At 56.3% G+C, this 26,697-nt stretch overlaps 1 protein-coding gene, 1 long non-coding RNA gene and 3 other non-coding genes across 6 annotated transcripts in view; 1 reads left to right on the top strand and 4 right to left on the bottom strand.

Annotated features, from left to right (window-relative positions):
- LRRC75A (leucine rich repeat containing 75A) overlaps positions 1–23,668 on the top strand; it is a 36,133-nt gene extending 12,465 nt beyond the window's left edge. Inside the window, exons 2-4 of the mRNA XM_060082088.1 lie at positions 11,698–11,826; positions 19,524–19,639; positions 21,619–23,668. Of these exons, the coding sequence (XP_059938071.1) occupies positions 11,698–11,826; positions 19,524–19,639; positions 21,619–22,138 (765 nt within the window). The 3' untranslated portion in view covers positions 22,139–23,668. The remainder of the gene's footprint in view (positions 1–11,697; positions 11,827–19,523; positions 19,640–21,618) is intronic.
- On the bottom strand, positions 23,668–26,276 carry LOC132478728 (uncharacterized). 2 transcript variants are annotated; one of them, XR_009530411.1, is made up of 4 exons: positions 26,229–26,276; positions 25,443–25,508; positions 24,466–25,030; positions 23,668–24,234 (listed from the first exon to the last, which is right to left on the bottom strand). It is a non-coding gene; the product is annotated as an uncharacterized LOC132478728 (long non-coding RNA). The 2 variants fall into 2 exon arrangements; XR_009530410.1 differs by having other exon boundaries at positions 25,729–26,268.
- LOC132479384 (small nucleolar RNA SNORD65) lies at positions 24,307–24,379 on the bottom strand. Its single transcript, XR_009530505.1, has one exon. It is a non-coding gene; the product is annotated as a small nucleolar RNA SNORD65 (small nucleolar RNA).
- On the bottom strand, positions 25,111–25,181 carry LOC132479365 (small nucleolar RNA SNORD49). Its single transcript, XR_009530487.1, has one exon. It is a non-coding gene; the product is annotated as a small nucleolar RNA SNORD49 (small nucleolar RNA).
- Positions 25,589–25,655, bottom strand: LOC132479366 (small nucleolar RNA SNORD49). Its single transcript, XR_009530488.1, has one exon. It is a non-coding gene; the product is annotated as a small nucleolar RNA SNORD49 (small nucleolar RNA).
- Positions 26,277–26,697: the final 421 nt, after the last annotated feature.

The raw sequence follows: 26,697 nt of genomic DNA, 5'->3' as shown, positions 1-26,697 counted from the left end.
ACTAAGGGATCTCTCCCCACTGCTTACATAGTTCCAGTGTCTGTGAACTCACTACTTGATTTTTTTAAATTGTGGTAAAGTGTAGATAACATAAAACTTATCATTTTAACCACTTTTATGTGTACAGTTCAGTGGCATTAAGCACATCTACAGTGTTGTGCAACCATCCATCTACAGAACTCTTCATTTTCCCAAACTGAAACTCTGTCCCCATTAAACACTAATTCCCCATCCCCTTCTCCCCAGCCCCTGGCAACCTCCATCCTACCTTCTGCCTCTATGGATTGGACTCCTCTAGGGACCTCATACGCAAGTGGAATCGTACAGTATGTGTCCTTCTGTGACTGGCTTATTTCATTTAGCATCCTGTCCTCCCGGTTCATCCTGTTGGAGTGCGTGTCAGGATTCCCTTTACCACTTGTTTTTATTTTTATTTATTTATTTTTTTGCGGTACGCGGGCCTCTCACTGCCGTGGCCTCTCCCGTTGCGGAGCACAGGCTCCAGACGCACAGGCTCAGCGGCCATGGCTTACAGGCCCAGCCGCTCTGCGGCACGTGGGATCCTCCCGGACCGGGGCACGAACCCGTGTCCCCTGCATCGGCAGGCGGACTCTAAACCACTGCGCCACCAGGGAAGCCCACCACTTGTTTTTAAATGTTCTTTCTCACATTGGGCTGGAAACTGTCTTAGGGGATGTGGTCCTGTAGGGAGCATTTCTTTTGTTTTTCTGGCTGTGCCACCCGGCTTGTGGGATCTTGGTTAACCCTGTCCAGGGATTGAACCCCAGGCCCTCGGGAGTGAATGCACGGAGTCCTAACCACTGGAGCGCCAGGGAAGTCCCTACAGGGAGCATCTCTGACTAGCCCAGTCCCACCTCTGGGAGCAGACAGCAAAGGAGAGTGTGTTGGGGGTGCACGCACCCAGAGGACCCATCAACTGGTCCCAGAGAACCCAGTGGGCAACTGGGATAACGGTCCCAGTTGCTCACAGCTGTGCTCCTGGTTGAGGTCAGCACAGGCCAGAGGAGGAAAGGGGTCCCCGCCCACTTGCGCTAACCTTTCGCCTTGGTGCGTCCCCTGGGGAAAATGCCACCACTGTTTCCATCCGGTGTATTAGTTTCCTGGGGCTGCCATCACAGACAACCACTGTTTTGGTGGCTTAGAACAACAGAAACTTCTCTCACTGCTCTGGAGACCAGAAGCCTCAGATCAAGGTGTCGGCAGGCCACACTCCCTTGAGAGGCTGTCGGGAGATTTCACTCTTGGCCGCTTCAACCGCTGGTGGCTCTGGCTGCATCCATCTTCCCATCCCCTTCTTCTCTGTGTCCGTCTCTTGTCGTTGGATTTAGGGCCCAACTGGGTAACCCAAGATGATCTCATCTTGAGATCCTTAACTTAATCTGCAAAGACTCTTTTTCCAAATGAGATAAATGCACACATTCTGGGGACTAGGGCTGTGGAGTTGTCTTTTGGGCGCTGCCATTTAGCCCGGCGCATCCGTTTCTGTTTCTCACACGTGGTGTGTACCTTGCCCCGGGTGTCCCGTCCATCCCCAATGGCACTTTTAAGACTCTGCCCACCTTCCTTAGAGGCCGTGGTCTTCATTCACATCGAGCTCCTCTGGCTTCTCCCCCTGGCGGCTTCCTGGGGCTGCATTTCCCTGACAGCACCTGGCAGTTCCCGTCCCTCCCCTGGGAATCCTTGAGGCAGCCAGAATGTCAGGGGGGAGGGGACACGGAGACCGGTCGCCCAGGCAGGCCAGTACCGAAGACTGTGTCCCTCCCCCGGAATAGTGGCCTCTGATGCTCTGGAAGAGGATCACTGCCTCATTATCGCCCCGCGCACGTGGGCTCCGGTGGCTTCAATGCAGCTGGCTACCTTTTCTGCTTAATATGCGGAGCCTGCTGCCTGCTCCTTCCCCGGGCTCGGTTGCAGGAGCCCTAGCTTCATGCCTGGAGGAGAGAGACAGACACAAGCTCATTTCCCGCAGGGCCTTCCTCCTGGGAACAGGCCCAAAACCTGGAACTTAAAAGGCAAGAGGGTGCTCGTGGTTTAAAATAGAGAGTGCGTGGCAGCCTCCTGAGTGGCTTCGGCCTAAAATACCTGCGGAGACACACCAAAAACAGATGAAAATTTCTGAAAGCCTAGAAAGGTGGGCGGTCTGGGAGGAACCCCTTCCAGCTCTGAGACAGATGGAGCTGCCCCGGCTACCCCCGGAAGCTGAGACCTCCCAGAGGAAGGGGAAGCCCCCTTCTCCTTCTCCCCAGTCGGAGGAAGTCAGGCAGCTGCCCCTTTCCCACGCGAGCAGTGATTTGGGGGCAGAAATGCTGCCCTCACTGCACCCTCCCCAGGCATCTCTGCGTGTATTTGGAGAAAGCCACCCTCAGACGCTACCTCCACCAGGCAGGCGGGAGAGAGGGAAAACCGCGAGCGGTGGCCGCTGGCAGTCCAGCGTGGCCCGTGGGCTCAGCCAGGGATGGGGAAGTCCTGGGATATGGATACCACTGTGGGTTTCCACAGACTCCACCTTTGGAGTTTTGGCGGCCCAGGCTGTGGAGGCGGGCAAAGATGTCCCTTCCCAAGGTCAGAGTCACATTAGCTCAGTGTCCAGGGTGTGTTCCCCAGGCTGGACTCCTTACAAACCAGAACCTGAGAGGTGGACTCAGCTCTTATCCAGGGAGGCAGCCGTGGGACAAGGTCAAGATTCTGGTTAAAATTCCAACGTACGGGTGTGGTTTTCACACCAACAAGCAGTTCCTTGACACGAGCTGGGTGTCCTACAATTCAACTCTATTCTGATGCTCTCTATCCAGAGATGGTGTCCGATCCCACAGGTTAAGGGGATCCCACAAGGCAGCCTCCCACTTCAGACTCTAATCACAAGTCCAGGTTGTTACCCGTGCTTCTGACCAATCAGCTATAGTTTGGAGGTTCTCATGACCCTCTCCTTGGGTTGGATTAATTTGTTAGAGTGGCTCACAGAACTCAGGAAAACATTTTACTCACTAGTTTATTATAAAAGGATGTAACTCAGGACTGCCCTCGTGGCGCAGTGGTTAAGAATCCACCTGCCAATGCAGGGGACACGGGTTCGGGCCCTGGTCCATGGAAGATCCCACAGGCCACAGAGCAGCTAAGCCCGTGCGCCACAACTACTGAGCCCACATGCCACAACTACTGAAGCCCGTGTGAGCCTAGAGCCTGTGCTCTGCAACAAGAGAAGCCACCGCAATAAGAAGCCTGTGCACCACAACGAAGAGTAGCCCCCGCTCGCCGCAACTAGAGAAAAGCCTGCGCACAGCAACCAAGACCCAACACAGCCAAAAATTAATAAATTAAAAAAAAAAAGATGTAACTCAGGAACAGCCAGATGGGAGAGAGGCACAGGGCCAGGTGTGGGGAAGGACACGGAGCTTCCAGTCCTCCAGGTGTCCACTCTCCACACCTCCCCGTGTTCACTGACCCAGAAGCTCTCTGAACCCCGCACTTTGGAGAGTTTCTGGAGATTTCATCACGTAGGCTCGACTGAGTACCTCGTTGGCCATTGGTGACTGATTCTCTTCATCCCCTCTCCCCGCTCTGAGATAGGGACGGGACTGAAAGCTCCAACCTCTAATGACATGGTTGGTTCCCCTGGCCTCATCCTCAGGTGACCAAGGGGCCTTCCAAAAGTCACCTCATTAACCAAAATAAAGTCATTAAAAAAGTCATCTCATAACAAAAGACACCTTTGTCTCTCTCATCAGTTAGGAAATTCCGCAGGTTTTAGGAGCTCTGTGCCAGAAAGAGGACAAAGACCAAATATCTATTTCTTATTTTAAATCATAACATCACACTAGACAGATGGTGGATGGGGTCTCACTAGATCACCCCTCCTTCAGGGGTGAGCAAGTGGGGAAAATAACCCTGTGCGTCGGATAAATACTGTGGAGGCTGGACCCTGACTCTGGAATGATCTACGGCAGGATCCGGGGGAAATGAACTTTGTGGGAAAGAACAAAATGTCATGAAAAGAGGCAAAAAAGGAAAAAAAACAGAGGGTGAGATGAAAAGGGAGATTAATGAGCAAAATAAGAACTGCAAGGATTCGAAACACTGGCCAACACACAGTCCTGACTGGAAGCAGTGGGAGTGGGGTTGACGGTGCCGGACATGAAGTCAGTGGCAGAGGCAAACCCGGCCCGTCTACGGGCATGTGTTACGGGATGAACACGAGAAGAGGTCAGCTCAGAAGGCGCTCAGAGCCAGCATCCGCTCTCCTGATAAGGAGACAGGCTATAACAAGGTCCATGTTTGTAGATGGAATGACCCCAACACTGAAGGTAAATTCAAAGAAAACACCCACAACTAGACACACAGTGGTAAAAAATTGTAATAACCAGGTGTGGCAGGCAGAAAAACAATGGCCAGAAACATGTGCTCCCTCGTTATCTCAGGAAGGTGTCTGTTTTTGCCTTCCTGGGTCGCAGGACCTTTTTTAAAATTTAAATTGTTGCAAAATGCACATCACATAAAATTTACCATCTTAAATTAACCATTTCTACACTTCAGTATCGTTAAGCACATTCACATTGTTTTGCAACCGTCACCACCATCATCCTCAGAACTCTTCATCTTGCAAAACTGAAACTCTGTCCCCATGAAACAACAACTCCCCAGCCTCTCTCCCCCACAGCCCCTGGCACCCGCCGTTCTACTCTGTGTCTATGAAGTTGACTTCTCTGCGTACCTCATATGCGTGGAATCATCCTTTTATGACTGATTTCTCTCAGCGTAATGTCCTCAGGGATCATCCACAGTGTAGCATATGTCAGATCTCATTCCTTCTTATTCCGTTGTAGACATATACCACACTTTGTTTATCCGTGCGTCTGTAGAAGCTGATGGACACTTGGGTCGTTTCCGCCTTTTGACCATTGTGAATAATGCTGCTATGAACATAGGCGTAGAAGGATCTGAGTCCCTGCTTTCAGTTCTTTGGCATATGTACCCAGAAGTGGAGTCGCTGGGTCGTATGGTAACTCTTTTTTTAATTTTTTGAGGGATCGCCGTAGTGTTCCCCACGGTGGCTGCACCACTTCACGTTCCTACCAGCAATGCACAGGAGCTCCAGCTGTGTGTCCATCCTCAACACTGGCTTCTTCTGGTTGGAGTGGGGCTGGCGGTGGCTTGAGCTAAGAACTGGATGAGCCAGAGGAGTTGATTTGATTTGTGTTAGGAAGGGAAGGGCTGGGTGCTGAGAGAGTTTGCAGGGTCGAGATGAGCCACTGAGGGACAGGTGGGGTCTTGGGGGAGACACAAGGAAGGGATGTTAGGAGTTTGGGTGGGCTGTCACGAGGGTGCCCTTTTGGTGACCTTGTGAGATTGCTGTAAAAACATCGGCTGCTTTTTGGGCTACGCCGTATGTTGAACTGATGTTCCTGGGAAGCGGGGGACCGTGTGCTGAGACCATCCAGGAGAGGCAACTAGAGGTTATTGTCAAAGACAATCCCATGGACATCTGGGCAGAAAAAGCAGCTAAAGACACAAAAACCAGACTGCCTCAGAGTCGCCTGCCATGCTGAGTACCAGGGGGCTACCGCGTTTTGAAGGTTAGTTTCTCTCTAGCCAGGTTGCCTTCAGGTACGACGTTAACATAAAGGTTTTTCAGGTAGGCTAGAGCTCAGAAAATAACCACCCTTGTATTCATTCTGGATGACGTTCTCGGGCAGTGACGGCATGAGGTGCAGGTATGGGAGCAGCTCCAGGGAAGGGCTGAGTGGCGGCCCTGAACGTTAGCTCAGTCCCAAAGACGTGCGAATCTGTGCCCAAACTGAATGCACATGGCCAAATTTTATCATCGATGGAGTGCCTTTAACAATTTAAAAAAAAAAAAACCCACAAACTAAAACAATAAGAGCAGTGACCTGGATCTAAAATCTCTGATTATACTCAGAAAGGCCAAGAAGAGGAGAGGCTGGCCGTCAGGCAAGTGTCAAAATTCCCCGCTGACCCTCCACTCCAAGCGCTGCCGAGGTCCTGGGTGCCCCCTCTGAAGCTGCCCGGGGTCCCCACGGTGCCAGCTCACTAGTTCGGGGCCAGCCCCCGAGATTGATAGCGCTTCTACTCCCAGACACCAGACACGAGCTGTGGGCATGGGCTGAGCTTCCTCTCCCAGACCCCCCACCCCGCCCCACCACCAAAACCACACCTGCATCAACAGGGAGCCTCGCCGAGGGTCGGAGTGATGGGAGAGAGCATAGCAGGGAAGCTACACCCTCCCCAGGGGCTCCCTGGCTCCTAGCCTGGCTCAGCTTACCCCCTTTCTCCCAGGGTACCCCATGCTTCTAGCCCTGCGGTTCTCCAGCTGTTTTCGGTATCAAGAACCCTCTTTATTTTTTCTAATTTAATTGTTTTTGTTTTTGTTGCTGGCCGTGCTGCGTGGCGTGCGGAACTTCCCAGACCAGGGATCAAAACCACACCCCCTTGAGCGGAAGCGCAGAGTCTTAACCACTGGACCACCAGGGAAGTCCCAAGAGCCCTCTTTATACTTTTTTAACTCTTTTAAATGGAGATATAATTGACGTATAACATTGTTTAAGGCCCACAATGTATTGACTTGATACATTTATATTGCAATGTGGTTGCCATTGTAGCGTTAGCCAACACCCCTGTCTTGTCCCATAAATATCACTTCTTCTAGTGTTGGTAACAATAGTTTTGTTGTCTTTCATAGTTGTACTATGTATTAGTCTCCAGGACTTATTTTTCTTCTAGTTGCAAGTATGTACCTTTAAACACCGTCTCCCATTCCCCTACCCCCGAGCCCCAATCCACTCTGTTTTTCAGAGTTTTCAGTTCTTCTTAGGTTCCACATATAAGTGAAATCATACAGTATTTGTCTTTCTCTGACTTATCTCACTGAGCATAATGTCCTCAAGGTCTATCCACGTTGTTGCAGGATTTCCTTCTTTCTCGCGGCTGAATAGTATTCCATTGTGTATATAGACCACAGCTGCTATATCCAGTCATAGGTTGATGGGCACTTAGGTTGTCACCATGTCTTGGCTATTGTGAATAATGCTGCAGTGAACATGGGAGTGGAGTTGTCTCTTTGATAGTACGTTTTCATTTCCTTTGGATATATACCCAGAAGTGGGATTGCTGGATTGTATGGTAGTTCTGTTTTTAATTTTTTGAGGAACCTTTATACTCTAAATTATTGAGGACCTCAAAGAGGTTTTCTCTATGTGGGTCATATCTTATAAATGCTATCTGCTGTATAAGAAATAAAAACAAAAATATTTTAAAGATTTATTTATTCATTCATTTAAAGTTAATAAGCTTGCAATGTGAAAGAAATTTTTGTGAAAATAGCTATATTTTCCAAAAGGAAGAATATAGTGAGAAGAGCGGCATTGTTTCATAGTTTTGTGACTCCCTTTCATGTGTGGCTGGCTTAGTAGAAGACAGCTGGATTCTCACACGCACTGCTTCTGCATTCGATATCTTGTAGTAGGTTGTTCTGGTTGAAGTCTACAAAGAAAATGTAGCATCATGCTGCTGTGTCATTGGAAAAGAGGCCCTGAAAGGGTCCTGAGGACCCCCTTCACACTTCGAGAAATACTGTGAATCTCTGCTTGCTTTTTAGAAAGCCGTACCCCTCACTCTTCCCACTGGAGTGAGTCCCCAAACCTGGTTCTTCAAGCTTCAGTAACACGGGAGCCCCACTTCTTTGAGGTGACACGTGCTTGCCGTTCACCCCCTTGGTCGCAGGCCAGCGACACTCTCCGTGCCAAGCTGCCCAAAGCAGTGACTTGGGCTGATGTTCCCAGGTTTTCTGATTGGGAACCGTCCACACGCACAGGTCCTAGAGATAGTACCATTTAGATACACAATGAGGAAGCTAGGAGTCTCCTCAGTGCCCGGTATTTGCAAGGCAGGCCAGCCCCTCCAAGGCCAAAGCAGTCGCCCGGGGCAGCCTGGAGGAGCCGCACATCGACTTGGTTCTTCCACCCGCCTCATTCCCCCACCCCGACGGGCAGCCAGGGAAGAGCGGAACTGTGAGGTCCCTGGTGGGCAGGGTATGTAGCACTGTCAGTGCAGTCATGACACATTTGTCCCCAGGATGGGTGACAATGTGGGTGGCTTGGTGGGTGACACGGAGAGGACACCAAGGACGCCAGACGTGGCCCGAGGCCCTCAGGACATGTGAGGTGTCTGAAAGCCGCACAAGCATTCCAGGGGCCTAGGTGGGGTCGAAGTAAAGGAATAAAGCGATGAAACTGCAGCAGCGTCTGTCAGGCCCCCATCTGGGTCTCCCTGTTGCAGCTTCTTGTAACCCAGAGCCCTGGGACCTCCGGGAGCCCCACCCCAGCTGGAATTCACAGGGCGGGCGGTGGCCATGACTCACAGGTAATTTACCCAGAGCACATCTGCCTTCCTGGGGAGACCCCCTCCCTCCCCCCTCCCTTCTCCCACCCTCTGCGCCCTCCCCAGCCACAATTCCATGACCCCAGACAACAGCAGCAGCGTGGAGAGAGGGACCCACTGTCAGCAGGCTGGGCACCCAGACTGGCAGGGAGGGTGGGGACATGCAGGGCGGGACGTGCGTGGCAGGGGGCGGGGGGCTGGGGAAGGACAGTTTACATCTTCCCACACCTGCCCCAGCGTCCTGGCTTAGCAGCTAGGGTTTCCCTGGTCCTGCCAGGATGGGATGGCCTCTACTGGCCTGGAAAGGAGGGGGAAGGGAGTGGGAAGACGGGGCAGGGCTGGTAGGAACCCAAGAAACGCAAGCAGCCATCCAGTCCCGGGGTTTCAAACTTCTCTGACCACAGAACTACTTTAAAAAACAAAAACAAACAAACAAAAACCCTGAAGGACAGCCAGAGAGCTGTTGCGTGGAGAGCTGGGCCCAAAGCCTCGCTGACTCTTCTGGCCTCTCTCCTGTCATCCTCAGCCCCAAGGTCTTGGGACACGGCTCAGTAACTACGAGTGTGGTCCGATTGCCCCTTTCACAGATGGGGAAACGGACCCCAAGGGGGAAGAGGTCTCTCGTCCACGTATTGACAGCCTGAATTCCGCTTCCTATATTCCCAGCCTCTCCTACCACACAGAGGGCGGTGCCAGGGTCTGCACTTTGCTTGGTGACAGTTAGCCTCCCCGCGGCCCTGGCATGCCCTGCTGACCGTGAGGTCGGTGTGGACTGTGCGCCAGGCTCCCTGTCCTGCCCCAACTCCCGGGCTTTTCTAGAGAGAGAGGTCATGGCTTTTGTCATGTTCTCAAATGGGCCTGGTATCGAAAAAGAGACTAAGAACCTGTGCACGTGGCGGGGGGGGGGGGGCACCGAAGGGGGAGGGGAGCTCAGCTGGTGATTCTCTTCCCTGCAGAGTCGTTACCTTGTGTTACTAGGTTTATGTCCCTCGCCCACCTGTGACGCGGGGTCACCGTCCCCATTTTACATACGAGGAGGCTGAGATGCAGTGACACAGGTAGCTTGCCCCGGATGCCCCCCGGGAGGCTGAGGGGCTGGACAAGCCAGGTGGGGACAGGTCCACGGCACGATTGGACCTGTCCGCACCCTGAGCCAGCGCCTCCCTCACCGCGTCCACGCCAGACCGTGTCAGTTATCTCCGCAGCCAGAGGACCTGGCGCTGGGCACGGCCGCTGCCTCTGAGGCTCATTCCTGCCAAACAGAAACAGCCCAAGGCTGGCCCGTTGTGTCCTCGATGGCACTCGAGACCCATTTCTTCCAACAGGGAGGTGGAGGCAGAGCTCCCGGAACCAGTGCGGAGGGGGGCACCCCGCTAGGAGCTGGACTCGCGAGGCTTCCCGTGGGACAGAGCGCACGGCCCCTCCAGATACCCCAGCAAAGCCCTTTCTCCCTTTGCTCTTAGAAATGTCAGCGGCCAAACCACAGGGCAGCATCCCCGCCCTCCAGCCTGCTTGCTGCCCAGCTCACCCCAGGGGTAGACAAGGCAGATCCTCCCAAGACAGGCCCCAGGCCCACGTGGAAGCCCACCCCTACCATTTCTGAAATTCTTTCTTCTTTTAACATCTTTATGACATGCAATTTATTTTTCTTTCTGTGTTACTGAGGTATAATTGACTTGGCACTAAGTTTAAGGTGTATAGCATAATTACTTGACTTACAAATATTGCAAAATAATTACCACAGTAAGTTTAGTTAACATTCATCACCTCACATAGTTTGAAAACATGTTTTCTTCCTTGTGATGAGGATTTTTAGAATCTACTCTCCTCACAACTCTCAAGTGTCCCACACAGCTGTGCTAACTGTAGTCACCAGTCCTACATTCCATTCCTGAAATTCTGACGGTTAGTTAAAAAAAAAGTCAGCTGCTCTGAGCCTTAGCTTCTTCCTCTGTAAATTGGGAATAAGGATACCCAGCCTACTTGCTTTCAGGGATTTCTAAGAATCACATGGGGAAGGTATTTAGAAAAGTTCAGGATAACTCACCGAAATGACAGGGGAGCAAACCCCAGCTGGGACTCACCTGTCACCACACATTCCTGTCCGCAGGTGGCTGGACCATGGCAACCCAGGCTGGGAGCCTGCCTTCTCTGGGCGGTGATGGGGCAGCTCCACATATGGCTTGGGGGCCCAGGGGGCCTGGGGTGGGGCAGTCCTCAGATGGGAATGCCCTTGTTCCTTTCTGCTCTGTGCAAGGCCCCAAGCTAGGAGGGAACCACAGCTCCGGCCAAGGACAACAGAAACTGGAGAGGGGGTTTGAGAAGAGTCAGAAGCCGTACCCAAGCTCTTCCACAGACAGAGGGCACACGTTTAGTCCAGCACCCTGGGGTAGAAAACCATCTTTCTTTACTTCTCTAAAGCAATTAACTCTGTTTCAAGCCCCCGCCAGCTTGGCTGGTGGGAAATTCAAGCTTAGCCGTGTCTGGGGGGCCTGCCCCTTCCCTGGGGTTGGACAAGAGTCTTCAGGTCTTGTACAGTCCAGAACATTTGGAGCGAGGCCCCGGGAATTAGGACCCAGACTGGTCACTGCTCTTGGCCAAGCCCGTGGGGTCTCTTGCTGGTGGACAGGGGTCTCTGCAGATGCTCCCAGCCCTTGTCCCTCCCCAGGCTTGGGGAACCTCTGCCCCAGAGGTTTCTGCCGTGGCCCCTGCCCACTCCGTGCCCCTTGCCTCTGTGCTCCCGCCCCTCCTGTTACGAGGACCTCACTTGACATCCTTTCTTAGGGGAAGGGCTGGTGGGGTTTTCTTCTGGGTGCCTGGCAGCTTCTCCTTTCAACCCCACAACTCAGAGACCCAACCCCCCAAGGCAGAGGAACACCAAGGCGGGGTCCTTCACAGAAGGAGCAGTAAGAATGACCTCAGAAGCAAAAAGAAAGCAAATAAATATCAATACGTGGTCCTGTCACAAAGCACAAGAGTTTTACTATCACGCCGTTTCCAAATTTTGTCCCAGGTGCAGAAGCAGCCACCAGCGCTGTGGCCCACCACCCTTGGCTTCCTCCTTGGGGGAACTGGAGAGGCAAAGGCTGGGGGGCTATCTAGGGAGGGCCGTCTCTGCAGGGGCTTGTCTGGCCCCCGGGGGACTTTCTGTAAATGCTTCGTGTGGGATGGGAAGCCACTTTGGAGGGGTCTCCTCCCTGGCCAGGGGGCAGGCTGGGCACGTTGGGCGGGGCTCCAGGGTGAGGTGGGGCCTCGCTGAGCTCTGGGCATCCCTCCCTCTTGCAGGACCTAGGCATGGAGTCGACCTCGCTGGACGACGTCCTGTACCGCTACGCCAGCTTCAGGAACCTGGTGGACCCCATCACACACGACCTCATCATCAGCCTGGCACGCCACATCCACTGTCCTAAGCCGGTAGGGTGTCCGTGATCTGAGCCAGCGAGCTCCGGGGTGTAAGGGGGGAGCTTCCTGGGCGGAGCAGCCCGGTGCCCAAGGGGGGCTGGCCAGCGCTGCCTGGGCCCCTCGTGCAGCACCTGAGGTGCCCACCCTGCCCTGAGGCCCAGCATCCACGGCGGAGGCTGCATACCAGCACCATCAGCACCGGCCTTGTTTGGCCCACGGGCTGCAGTAAATCTGGATTCACTACCAACATGTAAACCTCAGGGTATTTCATACAATCCCCATATTAGCTGCCCTTGAAAAATGGGAAGCTCCTCGTTTCTACAGGCCTGGAGTTGAGTAGCCACCCCTGTTACATGGGGCCAGAGCCACCAGGTATGGTTGTGTAGGCTGTACCCTGCACAAAGATGTGTACACAGAGGTGGCAGGGGTCGGGGAGACAGGAGACAGCTTGGTCCAGCCCTCTCTCTGCCCACCAGCCAAGGGCACGGGTGCAAGACTGTGTCCACCTAGAGATGGGCTTTGTCTTTTTTGCACAAAGGCGCTGTGTAAGCAAATGTAGCTGTGGCCCTACATGCCGCTCTGTTTGCTGCAGTCCCCACTATGCCCACTTGTCCTCCTCTCTGAGGCCAAGTGTCATTTTACACCCACCCACTTCACTCCTGTCCACTTCCTGCCTGGCTCCGAGGCTCTCCAGACTCCGCGGGCGCTGCCCAGCCCCTCTGGGTCTGGGGGATCTGCCCCTCTTCCCGCTGGCTCCACAGTCCAGGCTGGGACCCAGACAGGGACAGGAGGGCCAGGGCAAGGGCAGCTCCACACTTGGGCTTTTCTCTCTGTTTTGGTTTCTTCGCTCCCATCCCTCAGTTTCCAGCAGCTTCCAAGAGATGCACTTCCTTGCAGCAGGAAGGAAGGGGCAGGAATCCAGGGCAGGATGGAGGAGTGCCTGGGGCGGCCTCCACTTCAGAGCAGGACCTAGGATCAGGGCGAGAGGCGGTTTCCAAGCCCACCCCGCACCTGGCCCGGGAGCCCAGGGGCTGGAACCTTGCTCTGGGGTGGCACCTCCATCTGGGGCTTTGTTTAGGGCCTTCTCTCTGGCTTCTCTCTGGAATGCCTGGTGTCAAGACTTCAAGGTGGGGTGCTGGCCATGGAGGGCTGGGAGCCCGTCGGGGCAGGTGTGGGGTGGGTGGGTGGAGGGATACAGCAAGAGGCAGGGGTGCTGGGCTCAGACGTGTGACAGTAATGAGCGTCGGCGGACTGGGAGCCCCAAGGCCTGGGGACGAGGAGCTGGTGCAGGGGCCACAGGGGACCGGCTGCAGCTGGAACCGCCCGCTTCTCATTCAGGGTATACCTGGCTCTCCTGGGGAGCTGAGACCAGGCCGTAGGAGGCCTTGTGGGTGCCAGACCCCTGCCCTTTCCAGAGCATGGATTTAGTTGCCCACAGGTGAGAGGAGTGACAGATGACAGGGCACTCAGAGCAGCTCAATAGGAGAGGACTGTTTTTTATGCCCATCTTAGAGTTGAGGAAGACGAAATACAGGTGATGAAGCGACCTGAGAAAGGTTACGGCCCAGGTGAGAACCCCAGCGTTCGGGCCCCAGTGCTGGGCAGGGCAGGCCAACGCTCAGGTGCTGGATCTCTGGGCCATCAGTGCTCCGTGGGGCTCGCAAGACCTGGGCTGGGCTGGGGAGGAGGGGCCTGTTTGGGGGCAGTTCCAGTGCCCCCCTCCCTCCACATAGGCGGGTCTGCAGGTGGTCAACTGCCCATGTCGACCCCAGGAAACAGGACAGGACTAAGGGGCTGCGGGCTGAGGCCAAGGGGTTCTGCACTGCCATCTGTCCCCCCCCCACTGGGGAGGGCTAGAGGGCCATTCACAGGTGGTTTTGCTCAGGCTCCTGCATCAAATTACCATCGACTGGGTGGCTAATAAACAACAGACACTTACCTCTCACAGTTCTGGAGGCTGGAGGGCTGAGGTCAGGGTGCCGGGCCGGTCAGGTTCTGGTGAGGACACTCTTTGTGGTTTGCAGACGGCCACATTCTCCTTGTGGCCTCACGTGGCAGAAGGGAGGTGAGCTAGCGCTCTGGTCTCTTCCGATAACCCTCGTGGCCTCGTCTGATCCTAATCACCTCCCAAAGGCCCTCCCTCCAGACACCATCACGTTGGGATTGGGGTTCAACATATGAACTGGGGGCGGAGGGGGGACAAACACTGCTTCCGTGGCACAGGTGTAACCTTCTCAGGTCACTTAATTAGCTGAACTTGTTTTCCTCAACTCGGATGTGGACGTAGCCATAGCCTCCCCTGTGAAGCTGTCTCGAGAGCTCAGTGAGATGATTTACAGGAAGCGTGGTTGTGTGCCTGGCACGGCCGAGAGCCTCACACCCAGAAGCCGAGGTGTCACCAGTCTGTGGGCACTGACCACATGCCAGGCGGGGTGCTCAGACTTAGCAGGTCAGTGGGGGACACAGAAGCAAGAAAGTCACGGCCTCAGGCCCAGCCCCCGTGGACTCAGAGTCTTGGAAATCAACAGGCTTATCTCCAACCCAGATTTCTAGAGGCAGCCAGAGTGGGGTCCACCCTGCTGGAGGCCCAGGCCCTGGCCAGTCCCCTACCCGTACCCAAGGCCACGTGGCAGGAGAGGCCCTCTGGAAGGACTCTCCCAGCTGAGGTTGAGGCATGGGTGGGAGATCCTGGCTCTGGGGTCCCCAAGGTGATGATGGGGGTGGCCTCTGCACACACACACACACACACACACACACACCCATGTGAGCTGGCTCAGGGCTAGCCAGGCCTTGCTGCTCGAACCTCTTTCATCTGAGGATTTCAGATCAGCCCAAGTGTGTGCCGAGAGGTTGTAGACAAAAGGGGTGGGGGGCGGGGACTCCCTTAGCTGTGAGATGGGACGAAGAAAGTAGCCCTTTCTGGTCCAACTCCTGGTGAAGCATCCACAAGACAAATAATCCTTCCCGCCGCTAAGATGACCACCTCGAATGAGTCCTGTCTATTTTCTCAACCTACCAGAAACCCCCTCCTGTACCCCAGCAGGGTGTGGGCCGAGACCCTAGAAAGGGCTGGGTCTGTGCCTGCCCGCAGAAGGGGGAAGAGGCATTGGTATGATGATGGTATTGATGAATCCCAAGTCTGTATCTGCAGCCTGTCTTTAGACTCAAAAGTCTCCCCACTCCTGGACATTTCCGCCTGGGTGTCCCTAAATCACCCAGAACAAATCCCCCTATCAGCGTGGATCATGTAGCGGGAAGTTTTAGGGACTCCTTCCTTCCCACCCAGCACGTCTGTTCCATCATGTCCACCATCAGGCTTCCCACCAGCAGACACTAAAATGAGGGTGTATGCTCAGTGATTTGTTGAGGAGCTCTCCCAGAGCCACCTTGTGTTTTTGTTCTTCTTTTATATTTTATTGTATTTTCTATTGCTGCATAGCAAGTCACCCCAAAGCATTGTGGCTCAAAACAACAGACATTCATCATTGATCCACCTCTGCAGGTCGGGAATTCAGGAGCAGCACAGGCGGGGGGTTCTAGTTAGGGGCTCAGGACATTGGCCCAGGCTGCGAGTCCTGGTGGCTCGACGGGGACTGGCAGGGTAGCATACCCCATGGCTGCTGGTGGCAAGCCTCAGCTCCGAGCCCCGTGGCTGGTCCACAGGACTGCTTGAGCTTCCTCACATCAGGGCAGCTGGCTTACCCCAGAGGGGGTGATCCCCGAGAGCAAGGGAGAAGCACAGGGTCTTCTATGAGCCAGCCTCAGACATCACATACTGTCCCTGCTGCCGTAGCGTATTGATCACCCAGTCAGCCCTAATGCAGTGTGGAAGGAGGCTGTACCCTGCCAGGAGGCCAGCATCCGTGGGGGCCGACTTGGAGGCTGGCTAAAGCAGGGAGAGAGTGAGAAGAGTTAATCCTGGGCCTTTCTCTCCTGCCCTCTGACCTCCGTCCCGTTAGCTGAGTCCCACTGACAGCCAGGAGCAAGAGGGCCGGGTGGTGCCGTCTGTAAGAGCTCAGCCTTCCCAGCACAGAGAACGGGGTGGGGAGTGGACCAAAAAGCCCAGCACAGTCTCCGGATCTGGAGCAGCGTCCAGGGTGCAGTAGACAGGGCAGTCGTGTCTGATGACTGAGTGAGGAAGCCTTGAGTGCAGAGCGGTCAGGGCTGTGCTTGCTACAGTTCTTGGGGTGGGGGGTTGAAGACGGCAGGGGGCGTCAGAGGGACACGGTGACCCGGTCCGGAGGGGCCTGCAGGTCTGCCGTGGGCCTCTCTCCTGCCTGGTCAGTGAGTCCCTCAGGCAGGGTCTTCTCCAAGGCCCGCGGTCAGCGGCGCTGGGCCGGTGCCCAGTGTACCCGACTTGCGCCACAGCCCCTCCCCCTCCTTCCTTCTCCACGGGTGGGAGGGAAAGCTGCAGATTCCGCAGGCTGCCTTGCAGCCTCCTCTGTTGCAAGCAACAGAAGCCCCCGTGGCCTGCCTCCAGCCAGGAAGAGGACTTATCCTTCCCGGTGGCAGCCAAGCTTGAAAGAGGCACTAGAACCCCAAACAGCACAGACACCTGCCCCCCTCCCTCTGCTCCACCCGGCCTCACTCCCCGCCCCTCTACCCACACCTCATGGCTGCCCGGGGCTCCTGAGTTGACTTGTCAGTGTTCAGCCCCCGAGGAGTCTTGTCCCAAGTCGGGAATCCCCCAGGGTCCGCCTCTGGACCGGTCAGCTGTGGCTTGGGAGTGGGGTGTGGTCCCACAAAAGCGCTGCTGGGCCCCGCGGCTTTCTGAATGAGAGGAGAGGGGCCAGCATCCTCCTTCTTCGCCTCCCTCCCCTTCCTTCCTCGTCCTCCACGCTGGGCGACTCCTGCTTAGTCTAACTCTTACTGCAGGAGGAGGCCTGGAGGGGGCTTCCAAAAGTGATGGAGTTGGGAAAACGTAGGTGGGCTTGCTTGAGGCTTTTCTGGTTTGCAAACGATAGAAGCTACTTGAACCAACCTTCGCAAAAGATTCATCCCTCAAGGGCAGAGCAGAGCCCAGCCTCAAGGCGACTGCGGGGTTTGGATCCTGATGCCGTCCTACACGTCGAGTGGCCTGCCATCCCCTCCACTTCTTGGTGCCTCCGTTCCCACATGTGTCAAGCGGGATTAGAGGGGCCCCTGTTTCATGGGATGGCTATGAGTTAGTGCCCAGCGTATAGTGGGTGATACAACTCGGTAAAGGTTAGCTGTGTTTCGTTAGTGCAGACAAGCGGAGGGGCTTTCACTTCCGAGAACATTAGCTCACGTTTGGTGTCAGGTCCGCTGTTAAGTGACCACATCCTCCGTCCCTGTTTAGTAAATGAGGAAACAGGCTCAGGTTGGGGGCCTCGCCCTGCGCGCGGCTGCCCCCTGGTGGCAGTGTCGGCGCACTGCGGCGGCTGCTTTGCCGCCCCTTTTCCTGTTCCTTCCTTCCGGGCCCGGAGGGCGGAGGGAGGGTCCGTGGCCCCTGATTTTGGAAGCCCTGCGGGAGGTCAGGTTTAGGGCCAGGAGCTCATTCCTCGGCTTTGGAACGGGTGCTGTGGGAGACTGGCCACGTTCTGTCCCCGGTGGTCGCAGGGGTGATGCCGGGCAGACCACCCCACCCCACCCGCTGGCCCTTCTTGTCTGTAAAGTGTGTCCACCTGGCAGCACAGGGGCATCACCGGGGGAGCTTTGAAAAGTCCCCGTGCGGGCCTCCCTGGTGGCGCAAGTGGTTGAGAGTCCGCCTGCCGATGCAGGGGATACGGGTTCGTGCCCCGGTCTGGGAGGATCCCATATGCCGCGGAGCGGCTGGGCCAGTGAGCCGTGGCCGCTGAGCCTGCGCGTCCGGAGCCTGCGCGTCCGGAGCCTGTGCTCCGCAACGGGGGAGGCCACAACAGTGAGAGGCCCGCATACCGCAAAAAAAAAAAAAAAAAAAAAAAAAAAAGTCCCCGTGCCTGCGCTGCCCACCCATCGCTGCGGGGTGGCCCAGGCAGCAGTGTTGTCTAAAGCTCTGGGTGATTCCAGCATGCGGGGGTCCTGGGTGCAGACCCTCAGCTCGAGATGTGCCACCCCCTCCCCTTCTCCCTTTGGCCTCCAAAGTTGGCCTTCACCCCGGCCAGCACCGTGACCCTTGGGATATGTTCCAAGACCTTCATGGGATGCCTGAAACCGCAGATAGCACCAAGCCCGAAAAACCCTGTTTTTCCTACACTAAAGGGCAGGTAACATATGCAGTGATAATGCACTGTACAAAGGGATGATTTATGTCCCAGGCGGGAAGGAGTGGGACAGCACGCAACTTCATCACGCTACTCAGAGTGGCGCACAATTGTAGACTTCTGAGTTTATTTCTGGAAGTTTCCACTTAATAGTTTTGGACCGAGGTTGACCACAGGTAACCTGAAACCTTGGAGGGCCAAACAGCAGATGGGGGGGTGGGGGAAAGCACTAACAGAGTGATGATGGTAATGGTGATAATCAAGCCAGCCTTTACTGAGCAGCCTCTCTGTGCCAGGCGCCCCGCTGGGCACTGGCCCCTGGCGCGTGGCTGACCTCACCACATCGCGTTGCCGCCTGCAAGTGGGTTTGCATCCGTGCCTGGCACTTCCTGGCCTTGGCCCTTGGCACCGGACCATCTGGTGGGAGCGCACGCTCTGGGCCACTCGGTCTCCCAGGCCTCGGGGACTCTTTGTTGAATTGACTCCCCTTGGGACAGAGTTGGAGCCTCTAAAATCTCTCTGCTGCATCCTTTAACCCAGAGTATTTGTTTGCTGGGGCTACCGTGACAAAAATACCACTTAAACAACAGAAATGTATTTCCTCACAGTTCTGGAGGCTGGAAGTCCGAGATCAAGGCGTCAGCAGGGTTGGTTTCTTCCGAGGTGTCTCTCCTTGGTGTGTACACGGCCGTCTTCTCCCTGTGTGCTCATGTGGTCTCCCCTCTGTACGTGTCTGTGTACTGATCTCGTCTCATGAGGACACCAGTCGTATAGGATTAGGGCCCACCGCAGTGATCTCATTTTACCTTAATTACTCTTCAGAGGCCCAATTTCCAAATACAGCCACATTCTGAGGTATTGGGGATTAGGACTTCAGTTTAAGAACTTGGCAGAGGGACACAATTCAGGCCATAACATCCAGGGTCTCAAGGTCAAATGCTGATGGGCCAGACAGGTAACGAAGATGAATGAACTGGGCCGGAAACCACTTGGCACCTCATTCTTTTATTTTCCCACCGTTGACGTGGGCAGAAGAGACGTGGTAAAGTATTTCACTGTCCCCTTTGCTGTGTGGAATACGCGAGCAAGGACGTTTGCTTGTGGTTGAATCCCCAGCTTCTAGAGCAAGTGCCCGGCACCTAGGAGGTACCCAGTGGGTATTTGTCTGGCGAACGAGTGAGCAAGATGGCCCTGGGCATCGGGGAGCGGCAGGGACCATGGCAACCCTGGCTAAGGGGTCAACTGTCAGATCACCTGGAATCCAAACTTCTATAGAAATCTCAGGTTTTTCAGCGATAGCAACGAATTCACAGAAACTAAAACCATCATGCAGATGAGTTTGCAACCCCTGCTCCCTGCTCAGGGCGGCCACCTTGGGCCCGCACAGCAGGCCTCCCCAGCTCGGCCTGGGGTCCGTGCTGGTCCCGCAGAGGCAGGAACCTGGAGGTGGGAGCCTGGGCTCCCTGCCTGCTCCCTCGACTCAGGGACCCGTGGCTTCCTCTGCAGGAGGGTGACGCGCTGGGCGCCATGGAGAAGCTGTGCCGGCAGCTGACCTACCACCTCAGCCCCCATTCCCAGTGGAGGCGCCATCGCGGGCTGGTGAAGAGGAAGCCACAGGCCTGGTGAGTCACGGTCACCCGAGGCAGGTCTCCCCCGCCGCCGCCCAGCCGCCTCCTACAAGGGCAGCTCAAAGCCAGCTGTGCTGGGCCGGGCGTTGGCGGGACAGCACCCCATCCCGGGGCCGTGGATGGGGGGGCAAGAGCTGCTTGGAGAAGGTGAAGTGAAGGGCTGGGGGCCGGGGGGAAAGTGGCAGGCAGGGTGGGCATTCCAGGTGGGCAGGAGCCCTGGGAGATGCTGGCGGCTGGGCCCCGCTCTGTGTGGTGGGATCTGGGGGTGCGCGCCCGTCCTGATGCCGGGGGAGGGGGACAAGAGGGGTTTCTGATCCTGGTGCGCTGAATGCGGGCACTCGCCCCAGCCCTCCTGTCGTCTCCCAGGGGGTCCCAGACCCCAGCCTTGTCTCTGGCGTACAGCAGTGAGGACCCTCAGGGCTCGTGTGGCCCCCTGCACCCTGGGGGCAGAGGGGACACTGGGACACAGGACCTGGGGGCCAGAACAGCACCGCAGAAAGAAGCAGAGGGGAACTGCTTGCGAATCACGGAGCGGAGTGGCCGGTGTCCTGAAGGCTCTGGCCGGGCCCTGCTGGCGCGCAGGCTCCTCCTCCGGGTCCCACAGATGGGAGGGGAAGGCCAGCCCCCTCGCTGAGCAGAAGAGCTCTGAGCCCCCTTCCCTTCTTCTGGACACCACCCCCCGCCCCCCAAGGCAGGAGAGGAGATGGATCCTCAAGGGCCCTTCCCTGGTGGAGGAAGTCGCCAAAGGGGGTGCCAAGTGGGCTGAGGGCAGGGACCAAATGCGGGGACAGAGCAGTTTTGTCTGCTTGTGCGCTAGTTCTGGAGGAGGGAAATGCGGGAGGGTACGCTCTGCTGGGACCCAGGGGCCTCCTGTCTCCCCAGCACACAGGGCGCTCAGTCCATTCTTCGTTCAGAAGCCTCACTCTGCTCGGACGCCTCCCTGTCCCGCTGACTGAAACCCACTCAGGCCCAAGTGACGGTCCCCCACCCACCCCCGCCCACACACTGGCCTTCCTGCTGGTTCACAGACACGCTGAGCTCTACCAGCCTCAGGGCCTTTGCACTTGTCTTCCCTCCACTGAGACTCTTACCGAGCTCTTCCCTTGGCCTGTTTTTTCTCCTAAGAGGCCGACAAGGAAGCCCAAGCTGTGATCCCAGGGCTGCTGATGGTAACAGGTGCTGAGCCCCCTCCAACTCCCTGTCCTTCCCAGGGTTGGAGCCTCGGGGCTTGCCTGGGGTATCTGGAAGCTGGGAGATCTGGGCCGCCGAGCAAGGGAGCGGGTGAGAAAGAAGAGCAAGGGGTGGCGGGCGGTAGGGAGTGGAAGGGGGTTGACAGCAGCCCACACCAGGCTCGGGGCCCCTGCGCCCTCCCCCGCCTGCTGTCCCGAGGGCCCCCCCAAGGACCCTCTGTCTGGCGGGGAAGATGGTCTTGAAGGAGGGGCTTCCAAGGTCTGTGGCACTCGTTGGGTAGCACGGAGCTCGGCCGTTCGCCGCCCTCCTGCACAGGGCGCCGTTCTCACTGCGTTTATTATTTCACATGACGACCCTACGGTACCCAGTCGGCTTCATTTCTGAGGCAAATAACAGAGGCGCAGAGGTTCAGGAACTAACTAAAGGTCGCATGAGGGACGAAGCCTGCCTGCCACAACTAAAGATCCTGCGTGCCGCAACTAAGACCCGGTGCAGCCAAAATAAAAAATAAAAAAATAATTTAAAAAAAAAAAAGGAAGGAAGGAGTCCAGTGCAGACCCTGGCGTTGGCCCCAGAATGTCCCCTTCGTCACTGCAGAAACACCTGGGCCTTGCCCTGTGATCCCCAGGCTCTGCCTGCCGGGCAGCCAGGCTGAGATGTGGGCAGTGCAAGGGGACCGGGGCCCCTGGCCTCTGCCCCGTGGGCAGAGGGCTGAGTGGAGGCTGCCTGGGAGCACAGCCTGCCCCGCCCGCTTGAACGCTGCTGTTTCATCTCCCCTCCAGCCTCAAGGCAGTCCTGGCCGGGAACCCTCTGGACAACACAGTGGACCTGTCTGGCATCCCGCTGACCCCCCGTGACCTGGAGCGGGTGACCGGCTACCTGCAGCGCTGCGGGGAGCAGGTGGACAGCGTGGAGCTGGGCTTCACGGGCCTCACGGACGACATGGTCCTGCAGCTGCTGCCGGCACTCAGCACGCTGCCCCGGCTGACCACGCTGGCCCTCAACGGCAACCGGCTGACGCGGGCCCTGCTGCGCGACCTCACTGACGCCCTGAAGGACCCCAGGAAGTTCCCCAGCGTCACGTGGATCGACCTGGGCAACAACGTGGACATCTTCTCACTGCCCCAGCCCTTCCTGCTCAGCCTGCGCAAGCGCTCCCCCAAGCAGGGCCACCTGCCCACCATCCTGGAGCTGGGCGAGGGCCCGGGCAGTGGGGACGAGGCCCGGGACGAGACTGTGGGCCAGGAGGACCCTGGAGGGGACCAGGAGGGCAGGGAGACCACAGGTGCATCTCAGACGTGACAGGGAGGTGGGGGCCTCTCCAGGGAGTCCTGCTGGGGTAGGATGGCTGAGGCAGGGCGGGCGTTCCCAGCCGGGTGGCAGCCACCATCCAGAATGGGCCTGGCAGCACCTCCCCCGACCCAGGAAGCCAGATGGTAGCATCTGGGTAAGGAGGACTGTAATTCCTCTCTGGTCCTCTCCATCACCCCCTTGTCAATCCACATCTGCCTTTTGGCTCCTGAGCAGTCATCCCCGGCTCAAGAGGAACCAACCCTCAGCTTCCCAACTTGTGGGTGCCATGTAGGGGCTGGGGATGCTGGAGGCTTGAGTTAACGTGATCGGTCAGAGCCTTCCCCCCAGAAAAGGAAGTGTAGTGGGGGCTCTGCATCTAACCCGGGATTTTCCAGTCCTGAATGACAAATATCCAGATGCCGGATGTGCCCCTGATGGAGGCAGGTCGGAATCCCTAGCTCCTGGCTAAAGGTTGGGGTAGGGGACTGGCTGCAGGAGACCCCAGGAGCCTCATCCCCATCTGAACTGAGGGGTGTCTGCCTCCTCCTTGTGGCACCCTGGCTCCTTGGGACCAACTTCCCAGTCTCAGCCTCCATTTACAAGGCTCACCCTTCAGCCTGTGACCCCAGAGGCCTAGCCACGGGACCAGCCACCCCCCTATACCCTTCAATATTTAGGACATCCTAGAAGTCTGGGGCAGACAGCACATGCCACTCAGAAACCCCGCACAGCCTCTCGGCAGACTAGTGGAATTCCACACGCGTCAGTGTTCCTAGGGTACAGGCCAGAGTAAGCCTTGCTTCCTTTCGAAAGGACCCTTTTCCCATAAAATCCCTCCGCATGGAGTCCCCAAAGTAAACCTTGCTACTCTGAGCACATTCCCGAAAACGCAGGACCACAAAGATGAGGTGCCTCCAAGCAAGACAACTGGGAGAAGGGGAAAAAAACCGGAGGTCCCCAAGGGGAGAAAGCCAAGGTTTTCACCCTACCTCCCCCTTACCCAAGGCCTATGGGTTAAAAAGTCATCCCTTTCAGGCACAATTAGCAAGTCCAGGGACATTGGGAACCAATCATTCTTGAGCTAGAGAAAATCATTCTGGGTGCCCAGTGTTGGTGAACCAGACAGAGCCCCTCAGGCAAACAGCAGAGAACTAGGGAAGCACAGCCTGACATGCCTCCAGCCTCAAGCCCAGTAGGGTAGCCAAGACCTTCACACCGGTGAAAAGTGGCAAGATGGGGATGGCTGAAGAGCCCAACAGTGGGTCCTTGCCTGCTGCTGTCTGGGCAGGTGTGGGGTAGGGCTTCAGGAGCTAGAGGGAGGCTATGCAAAAGGGCAGACAGAGCCCAGAGGGACGGGGACTGGACTCAGTTACAGATGCCTTAAAATGCTTTGGGGTTTTTGCCCCAAGTCTCAAGAGGGGAGAACAGCTTAGACCTACCTTAAGGGAAGATGACAAGTACTAATACCTGGACTGCTAATATTTGTCAGCAGTGATCAAACTGGACTTTTTCTTCAAATACACATTTGTAAGAACCAATACCAAAGACCATACTTTTATTACATTGTTTATGGTTAACTGCATGGAGATACAAATTTCAGGAAGCTTCCAGTTCAAAAACCTCAGGCTGGGCTTCCCTGGTGGCGCAGTGGTTGAGGGTCCGCCTGCCGATGCAGGGGACACGGGTTCGTGCCCCGGGTCTGGGCTGGGCCCGTGAGCCATGGCCGCTGAGCCTGCGCGTCTGGAGCCTGTGCTCCGCAACGGGAGAGGCCACAGCAGTGAGAGGCCCACGTCCCGCAAAAACAAACAAAAAACCTCAGGCTCTCACCCAAGAACACATTTATACAATATTTAGAAGTACAAAAGTTCCTTTTGGTTAAGGGACGATACAAGAAAACTCATGAATTTAGTGACACCAGAAGTGCCAGTCCACGCGGTCCCAGAAAATCCATTTCTTGGCTCCCTCATCGGTAAGAATGTCCCTCTGCCACTCAGCACAGGGTGAGTGTTTCTACACCAAATGTGGGAGGCCTAGGTTTTCAGGGCCCACGTTGATGGCCGCCCCTGGTCCTTAGGACTTCAAATTCTGCCCCGCCGCAGCACAGCCTGCAAGGAAACCAAGTATCAGTTAATCTTACTTTATACTCCAAGAACAGTCATTCACAGCCTAAAAGGTATCTTCAGAAAACCGTAGGCTCACCACCACACAATCTGCCGGTAATTCCAGCTTTTTTAGGTGATTTCATCATTTGATATCCTTTCCTGCAAATCCATTTCAACAAAACTAGCTGCTTATCCATCCTCCCGTGGGGGTGGTCACTGCAGACCTAATCTTACCTCTTCTTGGGCTGGGATGCTGCCGCCACTCCCGCCCACTGTAGAGCTCTGCTGCACCGATCCCACTCTTCAGTGCTCAAAACCTGGCGGGATGAATGAGGCACCCATGGACAGACAGCAGATGCCAAAAGCAACTGGAGGCAGTTCCCAGTGTCTTAACCTCCGTTCAGTCACGTTGTTTCTGCAAACAGACCTAAGGCTGTCCATTTTCAGAGCATCTCGGAGCAGATAAGCAGTTTGCTCAGGACTGTACAGCCATGACCTCAAAGGAACTCCTGGGCTCACTCTGCAGTCTGGTCCAGACATCACGAACCAAAATCATTCTCCGATATTTTCTCAATAATGCTCAAGGGCTGCACCGACACGAGGTATTAGGTCAGCTGGAGGACACTGCCAATATCTGGTCCAGTAGCAACTTCACATGAATCAACTCAAGAGCTAGGCCTCCTCAACCACAAACTTGTCCAGAGCCCAAAGCTAGCTTACCTCGGAGCAGGCCAATGCTCGGGCTCCCATACCCAGCTGTTGGTGATCACGCGCTGGCCACCCTTCACTAACTTGCAACCTGGGTGAAGAGAGATTATGGGTCACAGTCCAGACCAGCTTACTCCTGAGCACCAGCTACTGGTGAGGACGCGTGACTGCAGTCAGCCAGGAACTGGTATCGTCAGTTATCGCTTCTGACGGCACTTCCTATTAGTGATTTCATCAGAGCAGCCAAGCACCTCACCACAGTACCGCCCCAGAGACCTGGGCTTCGGCTAAAACCGCCTTAAGGCATCCGTTTCTGAATACAGATGCGGTTTAGACGTAACTTGGGGCCGCAACCTCCTAACCGTTGCAGTTATGCAACGAGGCAGCGCATAATTACGTCAAATGCATGAAAGCGACAACAGGGATAAGACACCAGGCAGTTATCAGTGCATTTAAGGTTGCAAGACCGACACGGCTAAGTTACAATACGTATTAATCCTTACCCAGACTGGCTCTTAACCTCGGGTAGGGATGTTGCTCCCGTCTCCAAAATCGAGTGTGTCTGCCATCTGAAACAAAGATTAGGGCGTGCATTTAGGGCAGACTCTGGCAGCTACAGTAACGTAAAGCATCCGGTGTCAGCGACTGAGATCGGATGGGCGTAGAAATCATCAGTCCTCGTGTCTGACGGCACTTGCTACGCAATCATCAGGATAGCCGAGCAAGCCTCCCTTGCGGCCCCACTACGAACGTCGTTCCGCGCCCTAGGGTGCAGGCAGCCCCTCTTACCTAGTTCTCTCGGGGGGGTGCTCACTCCCAGCGGCGAGCCCGGGGTCAAGGGTCCCGAGACGGCGGCTGCCCGGCCGGATTAAGACGCACGCGGTCCTCGGGCCTCGGCCCCCAAACTCGGACACAAGGCCACGGCGCCCGCCCTAAGGCCCGCGTGGATGCAGCCGCCCGCCGCCCTCCAATTAGGCTCCCCGAGGACATCGTTCAAGAAATTAGAAAAGCTCTGGGGCTTCCCTGGTGGCGCAGTGGTTTAGAGTCCGCCTGCTGATGCAGGGGACACGGGTTCGTGCCCCAGTCTGGGAGGATCCCACATGCCGCGGAGCGGCTGGGCCCGTGAGACATGGCCGCTGAGCCTGTGCGTCCGGAGCGTGTGCTCCGCAACGGGAGAGGCCACAGCGGTGAGAGGCCCGCGTACCGCAAAAAAAAAAAAAAAAAAATCGAAAAGAAAAGCTCTGGCTCCCTCGCCCTTGCGGCCCGCGGACCGGCCTAAACAAACTCACCACCAACCGCCCGACACCTAGAGTGGAAAGGCCCCACAACAGCCGTCCCAGCCTCTTAAGCAGTCGGAACATTCCACCCCTCACAGAAGGGAGGGGGATTATGGCAAAAGACTCACGAACTTCCAGCCCGTTTAATGGTGCAGGCCCCGCCCCCGGACTCCCCCCTCCTGCAGAGCCCATGGTCTCTTCCGAGGCCGTGGAATTCTGGGTCACAGGGGCACAGCGAGCCCCAGCGCGCGTGCGCAGGTCCAGTGCGCGCCAGCCGTTTGGAGGCTTTCCCGCCGACCCGCCGACCCGCAGCCGGGTGGTCCCGAGCGAAGAGTCCGCCGTCGTGAGCTTCCGGTTGCTCCTCTGGAAGGTGGAGCGACCGAGGCCACAGACGGCGGTTCTGCGCATCACGTGCGATCACGCCCTTGAAACCCTGCAGAGCCTGGGCGCGCAGCAAGTGTGCACACACCGTAGCTGCTTC

Source organism: Mesoplodon densirostris, chromosome 18 (genome assembly GCF_025265405.1).
Source record: "Mesoplodon densirostris isolate mMesDen1 chromosome 18, mMesDen1 primary haplotype, whole genome shotgun sequence".
Taxonomy (NCBI): Eukaryota; Metazoa; Chordata; class Mammalia; order Artiodactyla; family Ziphiidae; genus Mesoplodon; species Mesoplodon densirostris.
Note: the sequence above shows the minus strand (reverse complement) of the source record. Positions and strands in the feature narration are given on the sequence as shown.